The 21,849-nt window shown below is 41.5% G+C and overlaps 1 protein-coding gene across 1 annotated transcript; it reads right to left on the reverse strand.

Annotated features, from left to right (window-relative positions):
- Window positions 1-4,198: 4,198 nt before the first annotated feature.
- LOC121875730 (orexin receptor type 1-like) lies at window positions 4,199-19,147 on the reverse strand. Its single transcript, XM_042380383.1, has 3 exons — window positions 18,758-19,147; window positions 10,847-12,965; window positions 4,199-8,980 (listed from the first exon to the last, which is right to left on the reverse strand). Exons 2-3 carry the CDS (start codon window positions 10,946-10,948, stop codon window positions 7,598-7,600), a joined length of 1,485 nt encoding a protein of 494 aa, XP_042236317.1. The 5' UTR covers window positions 10,949-12,965; window positions 18,758-19,147; the 3' UTR covers window positions 4,199-7,597.
- Between the last annotated feature and the right edge of the window lie 2,702 nt (window positions 19,148-21,849).

Genomic DNA, 21,849 nt, shown 5'->3' on the forward strand with positions numbered 1-21,849 from the left:
TCGATTGAGTGTAGTGAATTTCCGGAATTCTGTGGTTGCTGTTTACTGCAATATTACCAATCTCTGAATGTGCTACATAAGTCAATAATGTTTGTATAGAAATTATCCATCTTACCTTGTGCTACTAATATTATTGTAGGAGGTTAATGCAGTATTTATATGTCTGCGTGTCACGCCACCCACTGTCGAAAACGAGGCTGGCTGGGACCAGTGTACGAAGTAGAAAACGAGAACACGTGAGCGATTTAAACAAGGCATGTGCCAGCCATATCAGATAGTTCTGAAGAATTCGCTTTTGTTAAATGAAGGGCAAATATGTGCAGCTAGTTTTTTGCACATTTTATTTCTGTATATTTTCCTATTAGTTCATTACTAACACAGGACAAAACCTTACCGAACCTCTCTATAAACCTTTCTTACTCAAATTATATTAAACAACACTATTACTAACTTATAATCCCCGATTTTCAAGTTTATAAAGAAATTGGTTGACAAGATAAATTTATGCTAAAAGTCATAGGCCATTGGCATTCACGATAACTAAAATATTGACGAAATGTATATGGGGATTTGACGTACATAAACTGTCACTGAAGCTTGCTTAGCTTCAAATATTGTGACCCTTATTTTTGGCTATGATTTGCCATTTGGGGACTAATATGGACGCCCACCGGGACCTGGGTAGTCAGAGGTCTCCACAATGGACGGCCGACTATAAACTTTCTTAGCCATCTGGGTAATGAAACAAGATAAATTGAGGCGCCTTGACTTCTGTTTTTCCTGCACTAAACCTGTGAGGATTACCAGAGTTTATGGGAGGCTGAGGTGAAATGTGTTATAAGCCTCTGGAGGCTGGATCATGTATAGGGAGAAAGAAAAGTAAACCCGGAGGACAAGTGAACTCTATTACCGCCAAGTTCCAACTCCTGATCAGTGATATATCTGGAAGTGAATTGTGTCAAAGATCACTGGTGATGGAGATAGACCTTCGTAATGTAGGAACATCATCACGAAATCCTGGGGTGATGTTCTGACCACCAGCAATTGATATTCTTCTTGTGACTTTCTGTGTTTACAAAACATCTCAGGGTGGAGAGAGAACCTATCGTGTACACCAGTAGTCTTCCACCAGTAGGGTGTGTCATAGGAGGGAAGATCAGCTAAAACTAATGGCCCATCACTTTTTTGGTAGATTTTAGTGTATATAAACAGAAAATAATTTCAGTTTCAATATTTTGCAACCTTTTGCTAGGTAAATTTTAGCGTGAAATTTATCGAAAATCTAACGTACAGCTGCATTAGTGCATTACAATTAAATAGTGAACATTGCTTTCTGACTTCATTCTTTAACAACCCAACTAACAATATTTTTTTTCTGTTTCAGATTCTGATGCATTTATAAGTTGATAATATTTGCGATGGCTGCTTGTGTCAGGACGAGGAACCAAAAATCCAGCCATCTCAGTCACTATCTTGGGTCTGGGAGAGAGCTCCTGAAGTCGGAGTTGCCTACATTGAGAGATGCTTTGAGATACGGTGTTTTAATCAGGCAAATCAGTGAAAAGAACCAAAGAACTTACACAAACAAAGACATTGCCAGTGATATGACCAAAACTGTCTTGGCATTAGTACACTCTGGCTAACGTTTCAAGCCTCCAGTCATAACAAGTCAGAAGAAGATTAGTGAGAGACTGTTAGCCAGTTGGGAAAAGGCAAGATATCTCTCTTGGGAGAGGAAAACTTGCAGTTAAGGACAGCTTTGCTGCAAACTGGACCAGTTATTTGACATAATTACTTGCAAGTGCCCAATTGTTCTCTGTCCTGAGTTTGGATGCGATCGTGACTGTAAATCCGAGGCCCACATCTCCTGTATTTGCAAGCGTGAACTGAAGATTCCTGTGATCGAACTGGCATTTGTCAAAGCACAGAGAGAAGACTGGCAGTATAGGGGCTCTCATGATTTCTAGCCAAGATATTCCGGAGTCCAAGAGACAGGAGGCTGCCACAGAGAGACAGAAGAGGAGAAGAGTTGCCGAGGAAAAGAGACTTGAGAAGGCCCAGGGTGAGGTAAAAAAGACCGATGATTGGAGTCAAGCTGATTCAGAGTTTAATGACTTCCCCATGGCTGATCCGAGTGCTGACCAGGAGAATGGTGACTTTGTCCCTAACCCAGAAAATAATGATCCCAAACCTTCCAGGCATAAGATTCGAAATAGGAAAGATATCCCGAGCATAGCTTTGGCCAGCATGCGACACCACACTGGTCTCAGAGAAACTGCAGAGATAGCAACAGCTGCCTGGGTTGACGGTGGTTTGATAACACCTGATGATGTTCACCTGGTGATAGATCATAACAAAGTAAGGAGAGCTCAGGAGAAATTTGGTCAGTAACCCAGGAAGAGGAGCTTGATATGATAAGAGAAATGAATCAATTGTTTGTTCTTTTGATGGGAGAAGGGATGACACTAAAGTGTTCATGAAAGCTGGAGATTCGACAAGTTGTTCTCAAGCCATGGTGAAGGAGGAACACTACCCTGCTGCAGTGAACCAGGAGGGAAGTATTTGTGGCATTTCACTCCAGAGAAAGATGACATCAGGAAACCAGCTGAGATAGTGGCAGGTAACACAGAACTGGCTCAGAGAGAGGAATGACTGACCCTGCAGGCCATTGAGGACAGCACCAACACGAACACAGGGTGGCAAGGGGGGGTCATACAGTGGATAGAGCGGAAGATTGGGAGGAAGCTGGTCTGGATTGTTTGTGACCTCCACACCAACGAGTTGCCACTCAGACATCTGATCCAGGAGCTGGATGGCAAGACTCTTTCAAACAACAGATGGTCTGGTCCCCTTGGCAAGATGCTGGACTCTGCCACTGAGTTAGAAATATATCCGAGCTTTGAAAAAATCACAGTTGGCCCTCCACTCGTTGAGCTTGCACATACTGTCATTGACGACCTGAGTACTGACCATTACTATGGTTACATGATTTGCAGTGACATCAAAACTGGGGTCATGCCTGATAGACTTGCTTACCTGCAGATAGGTCCTGTCTCACATTCTAGGTGGCTCACAACGGCTCTCAGGTTCTGCAGAATTTGGGTCGCTCATCATAAACTGAAAGGGAACCAGCTTCACAACCTGAGACTTATTGTCCAATTCATCGTGAGTGTCTACTTGCCAAATTGGTTCAACACCAAGGTCAAGTCATCGTTCTCCGAAGGTCCGAGGCATGTTCTCTTCCAGCTTGAGCTCCTGAGGAGTCGGCCAAGGAAGGTTGTTCAGATTGTGGAGCAGACTGTGAGGAGATCTTCCTGGTATGCTCATCCCGAGGCAGTTCTGCAGACAATGCTCTGCAGTAAGGATGAGGAGGAGAGAAGAGTGGCAGTCAAAAAGATCTTGGATATGAGACTTATGAGAGGATCTGGGCATGACGAATCAGTTGGTGACGATTCCTTCAGGGTCAGGAAGACTCCTGAAGTCAATCTAGGTGCCAAGACCCTCACTGATCTCATAGATCTGGATAACATCCAGGCTGGCAGTGAGCCCCCTCTTACCTGCAGCCTCACCAATGTTCAAGTCAGAGCTTTCCTGGACAACCCCATGCATGTCCCTGCCTGGCCCTCGCACACCCAGAGTATAGAGCGTTGTGTACAGCAAGTGAGCGAGGCCAGCAGTCACGTGTACAGCCAGGAGAGGAGGGAAGGCTACATCCGAGCTCAGGTGGTCAGCAGGGAGGTGATGAGTAGAAACAGAAGCAAGAAAGACATGTTCTCTATGGTGTGCAGCAACACCGGGTCGTAGTAGTAAAACCGGTTTTTGTATTTGATGATTTTGTTTTCTAAAGGAATATTAAATTTAATAAATGTGTCAAGATCATTCGTTTCACTATTCTGGATCATTTTCATCCTAATAAATTAACCTGATACATTTACTTTACTTTAAATAAGCTATTTAGTGGTGTTGGTAAAAGGGTGGGAATACTGAATTTTCATAAGATTTCAAGTTATAATTTACCTAGCAAAAAATGAAAACTTTTCAAATCTGAAGATATCACATGATTCTGCACATAGAACTACATCATTAATATCATGGGCCGATTTTTCAAACTCAAAAAAAAAAAATTCGCCTCCGTATGACACACCCTATTCCACCAGGCTGGGTTCATAACCTATCAAAGGTTCTGTAAACACTCACAGACTTTTGTGCTCTATCTTTATTGTTCAGCTTTTCTTGTACAAAATTATTTATTATAATAAGTATGTGTAGGATCGACATAATCAAACTTATACTATTTTTATATATATATACTGTATACTTAGCAAGACTGAAAGCGTCGAGTCCTTTTTGCAGGCAGTCTCCCCTTAACCACAAAAAAGACTCAATGCATCAGGCAAGTGTCATGAGGCTAGCGAGCCGCCCACCTTATCAGCGTGCTGAGGGCAGGTCAACATGACATATACATTATCCTCCTGGACTCTGGCTGGCTCTGCTGGCGCTGTATACTGTACTACCCAAGGCCAGGATTCTCAAACATTCCAATGGTATTTTTCCTCCTAACTGTAATATACTAAATCGTCTCTTCCTGCCTAACATAAATGATGACACAGTGATGGCTGCAGAAAGGGAGTAGAATTTGCACTAAAAGTCGAACCTAACTAGATGCTTACTATTATCCACAGTTAGGGTAAAGGAAATACATCGTACGAATTTTTGAGAATCTGGAGCCAGACTGGGGAAAGCGGGGCGCTGGGTAAGAGAAATGGAAGAGAACTTTAATTTTTCTGTCTTTCACAATAAGTTTGTACCAAGGTTTTCACGTAAGCGATGGGTTGAGTAAAAAATTGTCGTCTGAGTTACATTGAACATTTAACATTTCATAACTCTAAGAATTTATCTCTAGCAAAGATATAATTATCATCTTAGCTCTTATGTGAAATCATGACAAGAAAAATATCAACATATTATTGATGAGTATTAGACTAAAACCTTTACACCTGAATATGAAAAATCAGTGACTAAATGCTGTCAAAACTCTTGGAAAGTTGTCAATAAAATGACCAATGTTTGCCTAATACATGAACAAGAAATGTTATAGACATTAACACCATCAACTTAATATGGGACAGAAAAACATAGACCAGACGACAATATCAAGGGTTGGAATCAACCTCTGTTTTACATGGGTTCCTCTCTTACCCAGCGGGTGTTTCTCTTCCATCCTTCAGGCCAGGTTGTTAGTGGATGTTACTGGCTGATAGTTAATTTGTTGTTCTATCATACACAAGTAATGTGCTATATTATTAGTATTGATAAAGATTCTACTCTAGTTTATGTATATGTAGGCAGTGAGGCATGGTTACAAAATATAATCACACACACACACACACACACACACACACACACACACACCCGCACACACATATGTTGTATATACAGTTTATATGTTGTATATACAGAGTATACAAACAAAATGTAAACCCGTAAATGTAATATGAAGTGAATTAATTTGTCAATATCCAGGTGTAGCAGTGAGAAGGTAGTGGAACACCTGTGTACACCTGCGTAAGAAAAATAGCATTATCTTAAGAGTATTGTTTTAGTGCAACCATTCGCGCAAAATTTTTCACACAAACTTAAAGAACATAACGACTAACAAATATGACTGATGTATGTATTTTTGTACGCGAGGGAAGATATCATATGTATATATCAGTAATCGTATCTATAGGAGCTTAAAGCAAGCTTTGGGATCATCTCTTATAGAGTTAACAAATGAGCATCAACTGAATCCAATAAATATCAATGATTCCTACCTATACTGTAGGCCACACGAGTGTTTGTACTGGTAAATGTGATGCGTTCTTGTCGTCGATATAAAACTACGAGTAGAATCAGTGGTGCTCAACCCTTTTCCGTGAGTGGGCCACATTTGATGGGCAAATGTGTGATGCGGGCCACACATTGACCTTAATGTGAATAAACGTAGTAAATAATATACTGTATACAGTACATTCTTTACATTAATAACATCAACCATGTTTTTTAAACTTAAAAAAAGGAATCATAATCAGAACACCTCTTACAGAAGTCACTGGTTTTACTACTAAAATAATCATAATTTTGTTATAGAGAAAATAATTAAGTAGATTCCTAAGATATAAGGCAAAGACTTTATTTATTGAACAGAAACTTCAAACAGATTCATAAGGAAATATAACAAAGGCTTTATTCGCTGAACATACGTGCTTAGTGCGATACTATTTCACTATCATAATAGTGTTTGTTATATTAAATTTATATAAAATATTCAGTAACTTTAATTATATTTCTACTAATTGCCGAGGGCCGCATTAAATCTCCCTGAGGGCCGCATGCGACCCTAAGACAGTGGGTTGAGCACCCCTGATGTAGATAATCAAGATTATCTCAAGTTTTTACACGGGAAGCTTTAAATTAATTTTAGATGTCTATAGATCACAGAAGTTATGTAACCTGGTGACTACAGTGATCACACAAGTCACTACCTGCAGTTCTTGAGGCTTTTCTTCTGTTACTGTTGATCATTTCATCTTGAATATTAACAAAGTTGTATGGTAAATGAAGATGTATCGACGTAAGTGAAAAAGCTATCAGCCCCTATGTTTGGGCGGATATATTCAAATGAAAAGAATAACAAAATACAGAACTGGGTCATATATACTATAATAAATACTATATCTATAAAATTGATAAGGAGTGAAGATAGTTAAAGGATGTATAATTGTCAGTATGGCAGGATTGAATTGTTATGATTACTCGTCCGTCTGGCAGCCACACTGCACCCTGTTAAGAATTTATGTTCTCATACTGCGCTAAGGGTCCATTATATATAAAAGTCTAAGAAGATGCTGAGATCTAAGTTGTCCTTTAGTCATTATATCATATTCTGTTGAGGACGGGAGATATTAGTGAAGAAAAGAGAAAAATAGACGGCAGTACAGGATTTCCATGAGTTGCATGTTTTAACATGACTGTGTGAGTTATATTTGTATAATTATGTATTATATAGGAATATAATTTTGCTCCTCTTGTTAATGTGAACATGAAATGATAAAATACTTTTCTCACTGCATCATCTCGGGTTGAGAGCTGTAAGTATTAGAAAAAAAGATGTGCATTATTCCTTTTCTTGATTATAGTTGTGCCTAAAGACAACAAAGAGTCGTAGTGTGTTGTTAATGACTGTAAAAGGAGTGAGCACTGTTTAAATGTTATTCAAGAATCCTAAACATCAGAGAGAGAGAGAGAGAGAGAGAGAGAGAGAGAGAGAGAGAGAGAGAGAGAGAGAGAGAGAGAGAGCAATTTACTAAAGCGGATTGTATCATAAAGATCAACACAAATGAAATGATTCTTTACAACATTATGTACTTGCTTTGCTTCGAAAAGTTTCAGGATTTAATATGGATACTTGGTGAGGATTCCTGTGACCTGTAAGGTGGTGTGTGTGGTGACGACTGTTGCTAACGGAGGTGGTGTGTGCGTGTGTGTGTGTGTGTGTTAATGTGTGTGTGTGTGGTGACTACTTCTAACGAGGTGGTTTGTGTGGGGGTGACAACTAATGGAAGTAGTGTGAGGTGCAGCGGGACGCTTGAGGTCTGAGGGCGTGCGGGTTGAGGTATTTTGGGTGGAAGGGCCCAAGGTTGTCCTCATTAGTAGAAGAATTCCCGGCCCAGGGCGCAGCCGGAGGGCGTGTTAGGCAGGAGGGACGAGCGCATCCCCCACAAGAAAGCCCCTGGGGTAGGCGTAGCTGGGCGGACACGAGGCGGTGTAGGGAAGAAAGAAAGGCGCGGTTCATGAGCCAGTACACTACCGGGTTGACGGCAGAGTGGGCGTGGCCCAACACCAGGGTGATCTCCAGGGCGTGGCGGGTTCCAGGGGATTCCCGGACCGCCCATACCACTAGCGCCACTACATAAGGCAACCAACACGCGGAGAACACCGCTCCCAATGCCACCAGGAGCCGGGCCAGCCGCCTCCGGGTTTCCACTGAGTGTCCGCGGTAGGAGGTGAAGATGGAGGCGGCATGGGCGGGGCCCCGCAACCGCATGCGTCGGTGGGCGCGGATGATGGTATGTACGTCCTTGGCGGGCTTCATGGTTGGTACAGCCCGCGGGGGCGGCTGTGGTCCCCTGCCCTTGCCCGCGTCTCTCACTGGCTGAGAGACAGCCGCCTCATGCAGGTCAAAGGCAGCCCTGTCGTCCTCGCCGTCGGCAGAGTCTCCGCTTGATGATGCGGCCACAATTTTATGGTTGTTGGCTCCCCCCAGACTACAGTCCTTAGCCATGATGATCACTTGCCGCGGTCGCAGGTTCATCCGCGTGTCCTCCATCCCACGACGTCTTAGCGATGCTGCTACGGCGGCGTGACAGAGGATGACGGCAGCACAAGGTAGGAGGTGGATGAGTGCAGCTACAGCTGTGTGGTAGATGATACGGGCGGCGGGAACCGGCCACATCTCACGGCACACAGGACCTGGAGCTTGTAGGGTAGCCACCAGGCCGCGGGGCAGTGCCATCAACGCTGCTACTAACCACAGCGCCACTAACAGCTGCACCGTCACCGCTGAAACTTTTGGGGCCAACTTGGGTCGCCTGACGGTGAGGTATCGGTCAAGCGCCAGTAAGGTTAGGGAGAGGGTAGAGGCAGCATGGGCAGTGCTCTGGGCAGCGGTCAGCAGGGGACACAGGATCCAAGGCGCCGCCCAGGGGAAGGTGAGCAGGCTTGTGGCAGCAGCAGGCAGACATAGCAGGGTCACCATCAAGTCAGCTAGCGCCAGGGACAGCAGGAGGGCGTGGCGGTGTGCAGCCGTCTGCTGCTGCTGCCCCGTCCCCCTCCGCCACACGGAGGCCGCTACTGTCACGTTACCAAGCAGCCCCACCACAAACACTCCCACCTGCAGTGTGGCCAGCGTGACACCCTCCCATCCGCTCCACCACCCCTGCAACACAACAACAATAACTTTCAGCACGGCTTATTAAGATAATTACCATATGGAAAAAAACAAAAAACATGCAATATAAGTAAGAGTTTGAATAACAATAAGGTAGGGATAATAATCATAATGACAAATAACAACAATAAGGCAGTTGTCTAGGGCAGTATCATAGCAGTTTTCCATCATGGCGGCTACTGTATCATGCTAGCCAAACCTACCAAACATAACCTAACCCAACTTGCCTCAAAATACTATCAACAATCGTAAGTTATGTTAGGTTAGGTTCGGTGGTTTTGTCAACTTTAAGAATGTTGTACGATTTTTACAAGAAATTATAATTTGAAGAATCCATAGTCTTAGAGATTAGACGTTTGTAGAAAAAACACGCCGACAATGGTTCAAAATTGACCGCGGTATATAATGTCCTGGATAAATGTCACAAATAATGAATGCGGTACATGTAAGTCCCATAGGCAGTATGAACATAACACATTGTATACAAGGAGGGAGCGTGGTCGGCACTGCCTGGGATCCCGTTCACTTCTTTAATTGTAAATTAAGGTACACAGCATAAAAGTATCTTTGCAGCACGGTGTGATGGATTTTAGAATGAGCACTATGGCTCCTGTCATATCAGAAGGATTGTTATGCTTGACTGTGAAGTGCATTTCTTAATAATGTTGTAATAATATTTGTAACTCCTCTTTACGTTACATTTGAAATGAATTAATAAGTTGCAAGACGCCACAGTTTGTTTTATTTTACGCACATTTATAAACATCCAACTCAAGAGATACGCTGCCATAAACAGTAACAGTATAGCATATACAAGTAAGCGGGTTACAACGAAGTAGTTGACATATGTTACAACTGTATTTGTTTGAATGTATTGCAGACTCACAGGCTCCTGTTCTGTTTATAAAAGAAATGCGAATTAATGTTTATATTGGAATGTGTTATTGTTTATAATGTAGCGCTCATGGGATCCTAAACCTAATACTATATACACACATTAACTGTCTTTATATATTGTTACAAACATACAAGTCATGTTTCGTAATATATTATGAGCTCAATTGCAAATGGTGCCAACCTCAGCCTTGTTGAGATGTTTGTAAGGTCAACTTTTGCTGATGACAAAGAGTGGTGTTTGTTTCGCTTCGAAATTATTTCCACATATTTCCACCAACCAAGTCGATTATGTAAATTCCTGTTGTTATCTTGGTATTCACTATGAAGAGTTCCGAAGCATTGTCCACCATTATTATCATTATTCTCGGTAGGGGCCCAAGTTTACTTTAATTATGATATTATATGCATTCAATGCAGGGAACATGTCTTACATTTACTGCCTCTCAACTTTATAAGCACAGCATTTCGTCTACTCCGTGATAATAATGTTCCACCCATTTCGTATATTTACGTTTCCTGTCACGCTGTTCTATATAACACTGGTGATATATAGAGAAGTGAGTCACTAACATAGTGACATAACCACATTTTCCCATATAAAAGGTAATTAAAGCTACCAATATGATACATGAACAAAGATCTTTGTTCAAAATATTTCGCCCGTTGTGTCATGTTGTACGACAGTGTAAGTTTAAAGATACTTTTTGCTGTGTGTATACATTTACATCTGGATCAACTGGGGACACAATGGGCTCGAATAAGCGACACTTACAGTAGAACAGACGCCAAACGTTATATCTATTCGGTCGCCGCACCCATAATAACAGTGACGTTAATTATTTGTACCGGGCATTTACACATACACTCTCTCTTTTCGAAAACCTTTCTTAACCCATGATCAAATTTACATACGCTTTATCTCACACACACACACACACACACACGGGGCCAACTCACCGTGGCCAGGTTATAGCTGGCGTTCCCTGGGGTCACGACTCCAGAGCTGTTGAAGGCGCTGACATCGATCTCGGGCCGATGTCGCAGTTCAGAACCATTCATGGCGATGTCAGCAACTCAGGCGACATGGCCTCTGGTAGTTATCAAGAGAAGGGTGGAGGTTAGCGGTGTGCCAGAGGCTGTAGAACCAGCAAGGTGACGCTGGGGACAAGGAGCGCGATCCTGGCAGTGGCATAGTGATTTTGTTTACCTCACGTTAAGATGATACCGAGAATATTTCGTCCTTTGTTTATATTGAGAACATTCGTGAGTGATATATTTACATTTTGTTTACTCAGAAGCGACAGTCTTGTTATTTACATACAAGTATACCGTATTTTCCTATAAGTTCTACTTGTAGTTATACGATATTACTTTTTATAAAAGAATATTCTGGTACGGGTATTGTGGCGTCCTGATAGAGCGTTTTCTTTATTATCCCTACGTGTTGTTGTTCTTTAAATATTTTTCATGTTTTCTGGAAATAAAAAAATGCAAATTTTTTTTAGGCTAAACTACACTGTGTCCCTGAAGAATTTGTCACTTATTGTTTATCATAAAGTATATCTACTCTTCATCCGGGGTTCAGCGATACACATGACGTCAGTCTCACTCACACCCACAGAGGACATCTTCCTCCCCACGCAGAGAAACACGGAGCAAGTGTTCTGTACAGCTGAACCACATACGAGATTATTCAATAAAATAACTATATATTTTGTCCAGTTCCCCCAATGCTTCCTGAGTTATGTGTTTTTATAGTATTTTCTTACTAATGGTGTCCAACGATGTTAACGGCTGCATGAGTTATTCAGTATTCTATGTTTTCCAAGCCGATAAAGGATCCATTTCCACCAAAGTACTCGCGATTGGCGGCTCCTCTAAGGTACAAAACTTTCGTTACCTCCTCGTTATAAACAATCGTGTCCTTCAAATTATTTCGCATTCTTTATCCTCTAAATAACCCAAGTTGTCATGTTCTTCAGATTTTCCAGCACTCTATCTTCATATTATTCTTGGTTCATCTGTTGAGACCTTGTTGAGGATATAAGTGATTCTTTTATCAGTCATCTGAGCGACAGCATAGATGCGTTTGAATCATATTAGTCTTGCTTCTTTTCGAAAGCTTTTATTCTATTTGGCTTTATTATATATTTCTAAATTATACCATTAAAGTCTCGGGGTAGATTTGAGATATTTTGCAGTATTCTTCTCATAAAAACACTTTTAAGACAAAACTAGAGAAAGTTTAACAATGTTCTTTCGAATTAACTTAAGGAAATCCGCTTTCTTAATGACAAGATTATTTCATCACACCGCCACTTGTGACGCATGTAGGCCGTGTGCCAAACCTCTAAAACGGTGGTCTGGGAGTGTTAGATAATTCACATTTTCCAGACGTCTTTATTTTTTCCCGCTTTCCCCAACAATTAGTGTTATCTTTTGTTCATAGGTTGTGGCCAAACACAACCACAAAAGTTTAGAAATAATTTTGTTTTCAATATAACTGGACGGAAATAGTGTATGTCAGTTTTGTCTTGATACTACGCAAGTCAGGAATTTACACATGAAAATTTACGTATTTTAGTGATCAGTTTCAATGTTTCTTTATTCTTCATTCTGTTTGTAGTAACAAACCTACAAAGTTTTGCTTGAATGCACTTATTATCCCAGACAGTTCTTACAACTCACTTTGAAAGAGTCGCAGGAGCTGGTAAGGAAAGTGAAACTTTAAGGGTTTGCAGGATCTTGAAGGAAGGTGAAATTTTTGGAGGTGAAATTTTTGTCGATGGGAAATTTTAAGGGGAAAATAATGCTTTAACGTATTATGAGTTTGTTGGCGGATAGTCGGAAGATATCTCAAAAAATCGAAGGACTGATTCAGGTAGACGACGCTTTGATAATCGAAGGGGTAGTGAGGACGTGGATGACGCCTAAATACTTCACAAGTCTGGGAACATTAGTTGCTGTGAGGTGTCCAAGTTGTAGTTGATGGACGGCCTCAGTGTGTCTCTCCCCTGCTGCTGCCTCACGGCAGGCAAGATCCTGCCACGGCTGAAGGTGTTGTGTCCTTCTCCATCTGGGGACAAAATATCAAGTTAAAAAGATACAATTCCTTGTTTATTTTGGTCTTGTGCATTAATGTAAACAGTAGACATCGTCATACACAATAAACTTCGGAGTATTCTGGTTCGCTGCAGGGAGTGCAACAATTGTAATTGACAACATTTATAAAGTGTAATTTATAAGCGGTAGACCTGTTATAATGTGTTTAAAGTACAGTACAACAAAACTCTCATTTTCGTACTTCACTGTGATTTAATAATGCTATGGTTTTCTTTTACAACCTTTGTTTTATTACCTACACTGGTAGTAGGTAGTAGGCAGCTACCAAACAGGGAGGTACTACCGCCTGGGAAGATATTGGAAGCGTAATGTGTTGTATAATGGTGGAACCTGCTGCCATATGGCATCACGAAAATTGTGACCAAGTCCCAGGTTGCTGATCTGTCTTTCTGCCTCATTTATACACAATTGTAGGGTCTCAATTGTTTCTCTTACATGACAACACAACATACATATAGCGTTTCTCACAATTGATTTTTTCTTCTTGTATTTCTCTGTAGTTATTATTATTATTATTATCACAGTGTTGTTATTATTATTATTACCATTAATATTTTATTTTACTTTTTATTATAAATTTTATTTACTATGAATTATTATTATTATTATTATTATTATTATTATTATTATTATTATTATTATTATTATTATTATTATTATTATTATTATTATTATTATTATTATTATTATTATTATTATTATTACATCTCCCCCCCCCCACCCGGGCACAGATGTGGGTCAGTGACCTGTGCCCGGGTGGGCTAATCCCCGTAAAAAAACAATAATAAAAAATAAACAAAACATGAGGCACCCAAGGTGTGTCCTACCCTGGGGTCACTTCTTTATGAAATATGGTTTGATGACGCTCGTGTTGTCGTATCAAAGAGGAGTGGTATGGGCCAGTGTGTGTTGAGTTTTTACCACTAAGTTAAGTTCCTCTCTGAGGAGATGTGTTTAGAGCTTAAGATTTATAACGTCACCAGCCTGTGTAACACTGAATATACAGGCCACAGTTATCATTTTCTTCTCTTGGCGGAGGTCAAAGTTAACGCTTGTCATAATTATCGTTTATTCGTGTTACATATTCATCCTGATCATTTGGGGGCACAGAAGGACTAGAAAACTAGGGAAACAACACAGAAGAAGAATGAGAGAGAGCGAGAACAAGAAGAAGAGAAGGAATAACTCTAATATCTCATTGCTTGAGGTGGGCTAGTGTACAGTATGGCCGTCCTGGTCACTACAACTAACAGAGCTGTAGTTGGTGTTTGATAATCATGAATTATACACATTTCCTCGTATACGTTTTATTTGTAAGGTATTTTATACTTGTAAGAATCATTTATATGCATTTTGTTTATACTGGGTCTATATTCCAACATCTATTTATCATTTTTGCCCAGCGAAATTACGTCTAAGAGTATTTTCCACCAATCAACTCCATTGTTTACTGTAGGTTTGTGAATCTTGCCACATGTACGCAAACGTCACCACTGGGGGTAAAGGAACGCTCTGAGACAACTGTACAGTTCATATAATACTACTTATCGAGTATATACTAGAACACGTATGATATAACACACTGTAATGCTTGCAAGATAAATCACCTTTAATCTTGTAATAACACTCACATGTGTTTCATAGGACCAATAAGCTCATGTGTTGGTTATAAGACTCCCACACTTAGGAGAAACTTCAGGAACACTTCATTAATAGATAATTTTGATGGGATATGAGCAGCAGCTATAAGGTGTAGCGCTACAGCCTTCGTCTCTCTGTTCCCCTGTTTATCTTGCTCTTCCTATTTTCTCTCTCTTACGTTCTGTTGTGAAATACTCAAGTTCGGTGCCATCTTTTTTGTGTATTTTGATGGAAATTAAGCAACAAACAAGGAAGGTCTCTTAATGTATTGTATCTTTTGGGAGATTGTACACAACCGCCGAGACACTGATTATGTTCTGCTTCACGTACACAGAGAAAAAAGCATATGTATACGCACTGCCTAACTGATTTTGTATTTACATGTGGGAGACCTAGCGCTTTGTAATACTGTAACACTGTACAAACATTCACTCGATGTCCACGAAAATCTCTAATTTAATGCGTATACAGTTTTCTGAGACACCCTGCATTTCTTTAGGCTTCGTTATCTGCTACAAACAACATTAAAAGTTAATGTCAACAGTCTCACGATCATTATTATTTTATCTCAAACTAAATAATGATTAAGTGACCTCTTATCACTGAGACCTCACTCACACGCTATTTACAGGCATGAATTGTTGGGCAGAGATGTCTGCTTAATAGTAATTATCTATATCTTTTATTATTCATAATTTGCTTCATTTGCATATCTGTTCACCATATATAAGGGGGTTATTGACTTCTGTGATACTTATGTCAGATTAATCAAGAGTTTTAAGATATAAAAATCTTGTATTTGTCGCAGTAAGTAAAAAAAAAATATGACTGGTGCATAATAAAGAGGTAAACTTCGGGCGTCAAGTTTGACTGCCATTTCTTACTGAACTAGTAGACCAGCTGTTTCCCAAGACCCGTCAGAGATTCAAGAAAAACACGTATCTCTTTTATAAAGTAAGATCATCATCAACATTAGCTCAAAAATTTAAAAAAATACAATCAACTGAAATCCGGGACTAGCGAGATCAATCAATGTAGCTCAAGGTTGTGTAGCGAAAACGAAGCAAGCAATCAGAAACAGACTGGGGTTTTATAAACATGGAATTCATATAGGAAACAACAATTCTAACAAAGAAAATATTGACAATCTAAATTCTCTTTTTTAGAATCAAGAAAATTATACAGAGCAATTCAGGAGCCCGAAGGTTTCTCACAAGAGAATACAATAACAGAGGAACCAGCGAGGTATTGGGGAAGTTGGAGACTGTGAGAAAAGTTGTGTGTGTGTGTGTGTGTGTGTGTGTGTGTTGAGGAAGGAGTATGTAAAATGATGATAGTGATAGTGATGGTGTTTATTGATGGTGAGATTACCGAGAGATGGAGAGTGATTCAATACACGCAGAAAATTCTTACCATACTGATACTTTCTGTAGGTATGTGTATAATATTAGTACATCCACAATTTTCTACATACACATCCAGCAGGCTTCTAGCTGTCTCCGAGACGCAGCTGATACAAATGCATATAATCTTTGACAGTGTGCGATTACTTCAGTCGCTGGAGCTTTTACTTGCATACAGCACCAACTGGACACAACTGGTCGCTAATCATATCTTTCACTCGCACATAATTATTATAGTATACCGTATGCATACTATACACGCATACGGGCACTCGTATGTATGTATGTATGTATGTATGTATGTATGTATGTATGTATGTATGTATGTATTGTCACATCCCTCCCCCTGGCTCAATGACATCTGGGGGCTGGGCAAATTATCCGGTATTATTGCATTTCAACACACAACATTCCTATCCCTATTCTATTGTCATATTCGAATAAGACGTCTATATATAAGATAATTTTTATCTATTACATTACCGTCGCAAATGTATAATAACGGAGGTAGCGTATCCAAAATTTTCTCTACTTTCTTCCATTAATCTTCTGCCATTATCGCCTACCTCACCTCCCACACTGAGTGTCTCCTTCATAAATCATCATGAGCATGCGTTTCCATACACGTTACGCTGCCAATTAAAGGCGTTTTCTTTTTTGGCAACCAAGTAAAATGATTTGTGGTTTAATTCGCTGTATTTTTGGCCCAATCAAATTCGATTTTTATTTTGGGTCTCTCATATTTTGAAATTCAAATTCATTTCCGACCATGGAAGTCTGCGATAGGTGTCACTTCAATTATATGGAGCTGATTGCGAGTTTTGGGGGAAAAAACGAGGAACTGTAGCATTTTTTCGATCTCATGGTGTTCTCCCGACCTCAGTAAAGTGTCCTAACTTAGGACTCCTAAGTGCAAGAACGAATGTAAATATCGTCAAGACCAACATATGTGGCATTGTGGTAACTCGTCCAATAAGGTAAGAAATAAGTGATTCCATCATAAGGTGAGAGTCAGTTAGGTTAGGTTAGGTTAGGTTAGGTCAGGTTTATGTTTTTCTAGTGTTTTTTTTATTTTTTTTATTTTGTATTCGCTTACCCATAATTTTTGTCGGAAAACGCCCCGCCAAAAAAAAAAAAGATAAAAAACCCGGCCAATTTCCGACGGAAGTGAAGGTCATAACCGATCTAAATACACATAAATACACTTGAAAAACACATTTTTTACTTTCTAACATAGTTGTGTGCACTTATGCAACTTTACCAGTTAAGCAACACCACCTTGCCGCTTCACGACGTCGGAGCAAGAGTCAGAAGCCTCAATAACAACACTGCCACGTCACCCTCGCCTCTCCCGTGAACCACCAAGGTGACGAGAGGCCTGTATCTCGCCCTAAACTTCAGTTCACTCTCGTCCTTTGTCCTGGAAAAGTGGCTCGCCTTTAGGACCTTTACCTTCCCCGGGTTCCAGCGCTTTAAGTGACCACCTTGATCATCATTCGTACTGTATGATATATATGGACACAAAGAAGTACCTTCAGCTGTATATTATTATATTACTCTTATATTACTCTTATTAATTATGTATAGTAAAGTATTACAGAACATGTATTAATTCTATGTAATATTCTATTCATTGTGCACCATATTATGTATATAAATTATCACATTTATACTTTATGTATTCAGCTTGTGAATGCTGGCATCTGTACAGGCCAGCGCGTAGTAATACATAGATAGAAGTAGTCAAGACCGAGTCCTGGTGGCGTGCCCACGGGCTTCCGCGTCCTATTGTTTGTATAAATATCTCCCGTACGAGAATAGAACCTACTTTTAAAGACAACAAGTGTTTGTATATACCCTCAGTAGTATAGAACATTCTTTGGGTATCTGGCAATACGCTAGACGTACCATAAAATTCACCGCAGAGAGAAGTAGATGGTTTAAGTTTTTCTCTGGCTCCTCTTTGCTCTTGTCCCCCATACTTTAGTGTGTACAGTATATAGTTAGGATATTTATATGTTTAGCTAGGGCACTGGTGTTGGGTTAGCGCTTAGGATTTATTGTCTTTATAATTAGTTATTATTGTTATTAAATATTAAAAACTCCTTCTTAAATTACCTTATTCTGTTACGAGTTGGCTTCTATGGATGGACCAGACATTAAGTTTAACTAGCTAACTTGTAACTGTCTGTATGTCTGTCTGCCTGTCTGTGTCTGTCTGTAAGAACATCCATAACATTAACAACAGAAGTTGGTGTTGAACCTCATACGTAGAATAAGTCTTACACAAGTACCATACACAAGTACTAGCCAAAAATATCCACATTTATTCGGCAGTACTTGTGAAGGTGTACAGTGTTGCCCGAAGTCTACAATAAAGAAGATTTACCACCAACAACCTGTCGTACCCCCTTGCCTTGGTCCTTCTGCCTGTACATTATGTAGCATCAAATCTCTTCGTCATTTTCTTCCATACGTCTATAAATATCACCCCATGGAGGTAACACAGACCAAAATAGTTGCGTATGGTGCCTCATTAGCTTGTTCACTGCACTAATGATGCTCATATCGAATACTTTCCCATGTTAGATCACTATATTAACTTTCTAGAAGATATGTATAAATTTTTTGCTCATTATAAATTCTGGAATAAATCCTGCTTGTAGTAGTATATGAAGGTTGAACTTATTACCAGTCTTACCGTGAGCGTGGTGATAACGGAGGCGTTGATTGGCTATTGAATTCTGACGTCAGGAAAGTGATGGTGCTGATTGGCTATTGATAGCATATATGAATGTAGTTATGATGGTACTTGAGTCTCATCTTGTCTCAAATGTAGTGTCGTCAACAGCTCCCCGTCACTTCAGCCTGGCCTGAGTCGGTGCTAAAAGGCAAATAGTCTGAAAAAAAAATAATTTGTTGAAATTTTCATTCACTGCGTTGTTTGTTTAGAAGTTATAGTATCTACCCTGTATGTGTTACACCTCCACACTTCAGGTTTATCCCTTTATGTCCAAAACATGTCAGAGAGAACCTATTCAGACGAGCACTTTATGAGTACCCAAAAATTATCATCCGGTGTGTGTGTGTGTGTGTATAATAATAATTAATACTATTTAACGGTTTATTGAAAGAGCATGGTAGCCAAAAAGCTGAAAATATACAGTTACATAATTGGGAAATGATTCACTTGATTGACAAAGAATATACAGATAACTTAAGTGATACAAATATGATATACATTATAGTAACAAGGTGGGACATTTCAGCATAGTTACAGTGCAAAAATGTAAGACTGGCTGGGAGTGAACACACCGGTTGATTTCGAGTTGTTGATAATTTTACAATGGTTGGGACTGGACTGTTCTTATTGCGATCAGTACGTGCTCGTATGGTCTGGATGCGGTTGTGGTGTCGAACAGCAATTCACGGACGAGGGTTCTCGGGTGGAAGTAGGAGCCGGTACCGAGGATGGTACAGAAGCCTCTCACCACATTTGCAGAGGAGGCCGTGGTGACGATCAGAGAGAGCAGAGAGGGACAGTGTGTTTAGCGCTTCTTGATATGTGGAGTAGGCAGGGGAGAGAATAATCTTGCATGGCCTCTTCTGCACTTTTTTTAGGTTTTCCGTTGTGTGGCATTTAGGGAGAAAGACCAGGCAGGGGAGGCATAGGTGAGCTTGGGAAGTATGAATGTTGAGTATGTGTGTGTGTAACTGGGTGTCTTGCGGCCCCAGGCTAAGCCAGCAGGGGACCTCGGAGCGGTAGTGGGCCCCAGAGGGACGGCGCATAGGTCCACCGGCATGTGGACACGCCCTGGCACCTACCAACCACTGCCCCGCTGCCTTTCGGATTAACCTTGGTAGGTTTAAGGCTCTGGGAGAAAACCCCGAATGAAACAATCTGCGGTGGAGCTCGACATCAGGCAGACATGCTTATATAGCTCCAGTAAGACCCTAGAGGTGGAGCAGGCGGAGGAGGTGACCAACATGGGAACCCAACGACTAAACCGGCGGATGAAGGCAATGCAAGATTACAGGTTACTAAGAGGAAACCCAACAAACACACAGTCCATTGCAACTCTCCCTCTCCCCAGTCGTTGCATCTTTTTGCACCACTGGACCAGGAAAAGGGAGAGCCAAGATGTGTTGTTGCAGCCTTCACTCCAGACTCACCACATAAATAAACTCACGCGCAGCCACATCATCTAGATAATTATACGTCTCATCATCATCAAAACCCCTACACCCCCAAAAGTCCTATGAAGACAGACGAGTGGCAACGGCGACCTGCAGAGATGACTGCCGGGAATCTCTAATCACAACTCTGTACACGGACGGCATAGATAAGATTGTCGCTTATGCACTGGGATTTAGGCTGCAGTGCAATCTGGTCCTGTCTGTGCGACTTAGCAGCCCTTTCCAGGAGGCACTCTGCTCACCCCACATGGGAAGGGGCCTAGAAAAGGTGCCCTAACCATAGCCTGTCTATCACACACTTCACACATCGCTCCTGAACTAAGAAGACCTCTCAACAAGACCTCCTGGTGGACCCGGAACTGCAAAGACCGCCCTCTCTCTGCTGCATTGTTGGCAGCCATTGTTGGCCGTCTTCCCGGACCGGACCATCCACCACTGACATCGTCGACAACATCTCACGAGCGTTTTCGGTTTATCGAGCATTAGCTTGCCCTCCCCACTGGTGGTGTGAGTGACCCACACTCCAGCTGGAGAGCAGCTATAGCGCGATATTCCCGACGTGGTTTGAGCTCTTTTCCTTCTACTGCTATTTTTCCTTTTTTCGCTCTGGCCTAGGGACCTGCACCCTCAAAAGTGTATTCGTCCTGCGGTCATCCCTGTAACTGTTCACCTCCCTCCCAGGAGATTGTGAACACGAAAGGGGGTTGGAGCAAGAACCCATCCCAGCCGAGTCTTTCCAGGAAAACCGTGATCGTGCGGGTCCACCTGGAAAGAGGGTAGCAATCCTTATCCTTCCCCAATAGGCACACTTAGCTCACGTCTATAAGTGAGCAGTCACATACACTAGGAAGTAGGTTTCCCCTAACGGGGCTCCGGGAGAGAAGCTCAGGAACCACTCTACGACCACCCGGCCATCATTGCCTGTGGGGAGTGCTGAAATTCCTCTGCTACTTACTCAACCGGAATAGGTAGGCTCTAAAAAAAAAAAAAACACACACCACTTAACCACCGGTTATGGAGTGCGTACGCCCTCCTAACCGCGACCCCCGCCTGAACCGCCAACCTGACGACCCGAACCACGACAGGCTCCGCACAGAGAAAGCGGACCAGCTACGGGCCTTCCACGAAGCCTTGAAAAGCAAGAACACTGCCACCGCCTCCAACAACTCCACCACCACTGTTACCGCCACTGAGGACGACAACTGGACGAAGGTTGAAAACAAAAAAACGCCGACGTGCTTTTTCGGGAATCGAATGCCGTCAAGCAGCCCGAAAGGGACCCATCACCACCACCAGCTCACCCCCAACGACACTGCCAAAATTCCGGATCTCAAAAACGGACACGAAAACGACATATGTCGCCATCACAGAGATCGAAAAACGAAATCCACTGGCCAAGTTCTCAATGCGGCCCAACCTAAAGGGGGAGATGATTATTCACCCCAAAGACAAGGACTCCGCCACCACCCTCGACACTTACCTCCAAAACACCACCACTGTTGCATCAACCAAGCTGGACCCCTCCCAGAAACTGAAGAAGTCGGTAGTCCTCCAGTACCCAAAGGAACTACCCCCTCGAATTCCTGGAGAACCACC

The sequence above is a fragment of the Homarus americanus genome, unplaced genomic scaffold (genome assembly GCF_018991925.1).
Source record: "Homarus americanus isolate GMGI-L3 unplaced genomic scaffold, GMGI_Hamer_2.0 scaffold22250, whole genome shotgun sequence".
Lineage (NCBI taxonomy): Eukaryota > Metazoa > Arthropoda > Malacostraca > Decapoda > Nephropidae > Homarus > Homarus americanus.

Coding starts and splice junctions, on each gene's coding strand:
- LOC121875730 (XM_042380383.1), bottom strand. CDS start 10,948: ATGAATGGTTCTGAACTGCGACATCGGCCCGAGATCGATGTCAGCGCC. Junction 8,981..10,846: donor CCAGCTATAACCTGGCCACG/GTGAGTTGGCCC, acceptor GTTGTGTTGCAG/GGGTGGTGGAGCGGATGGGA.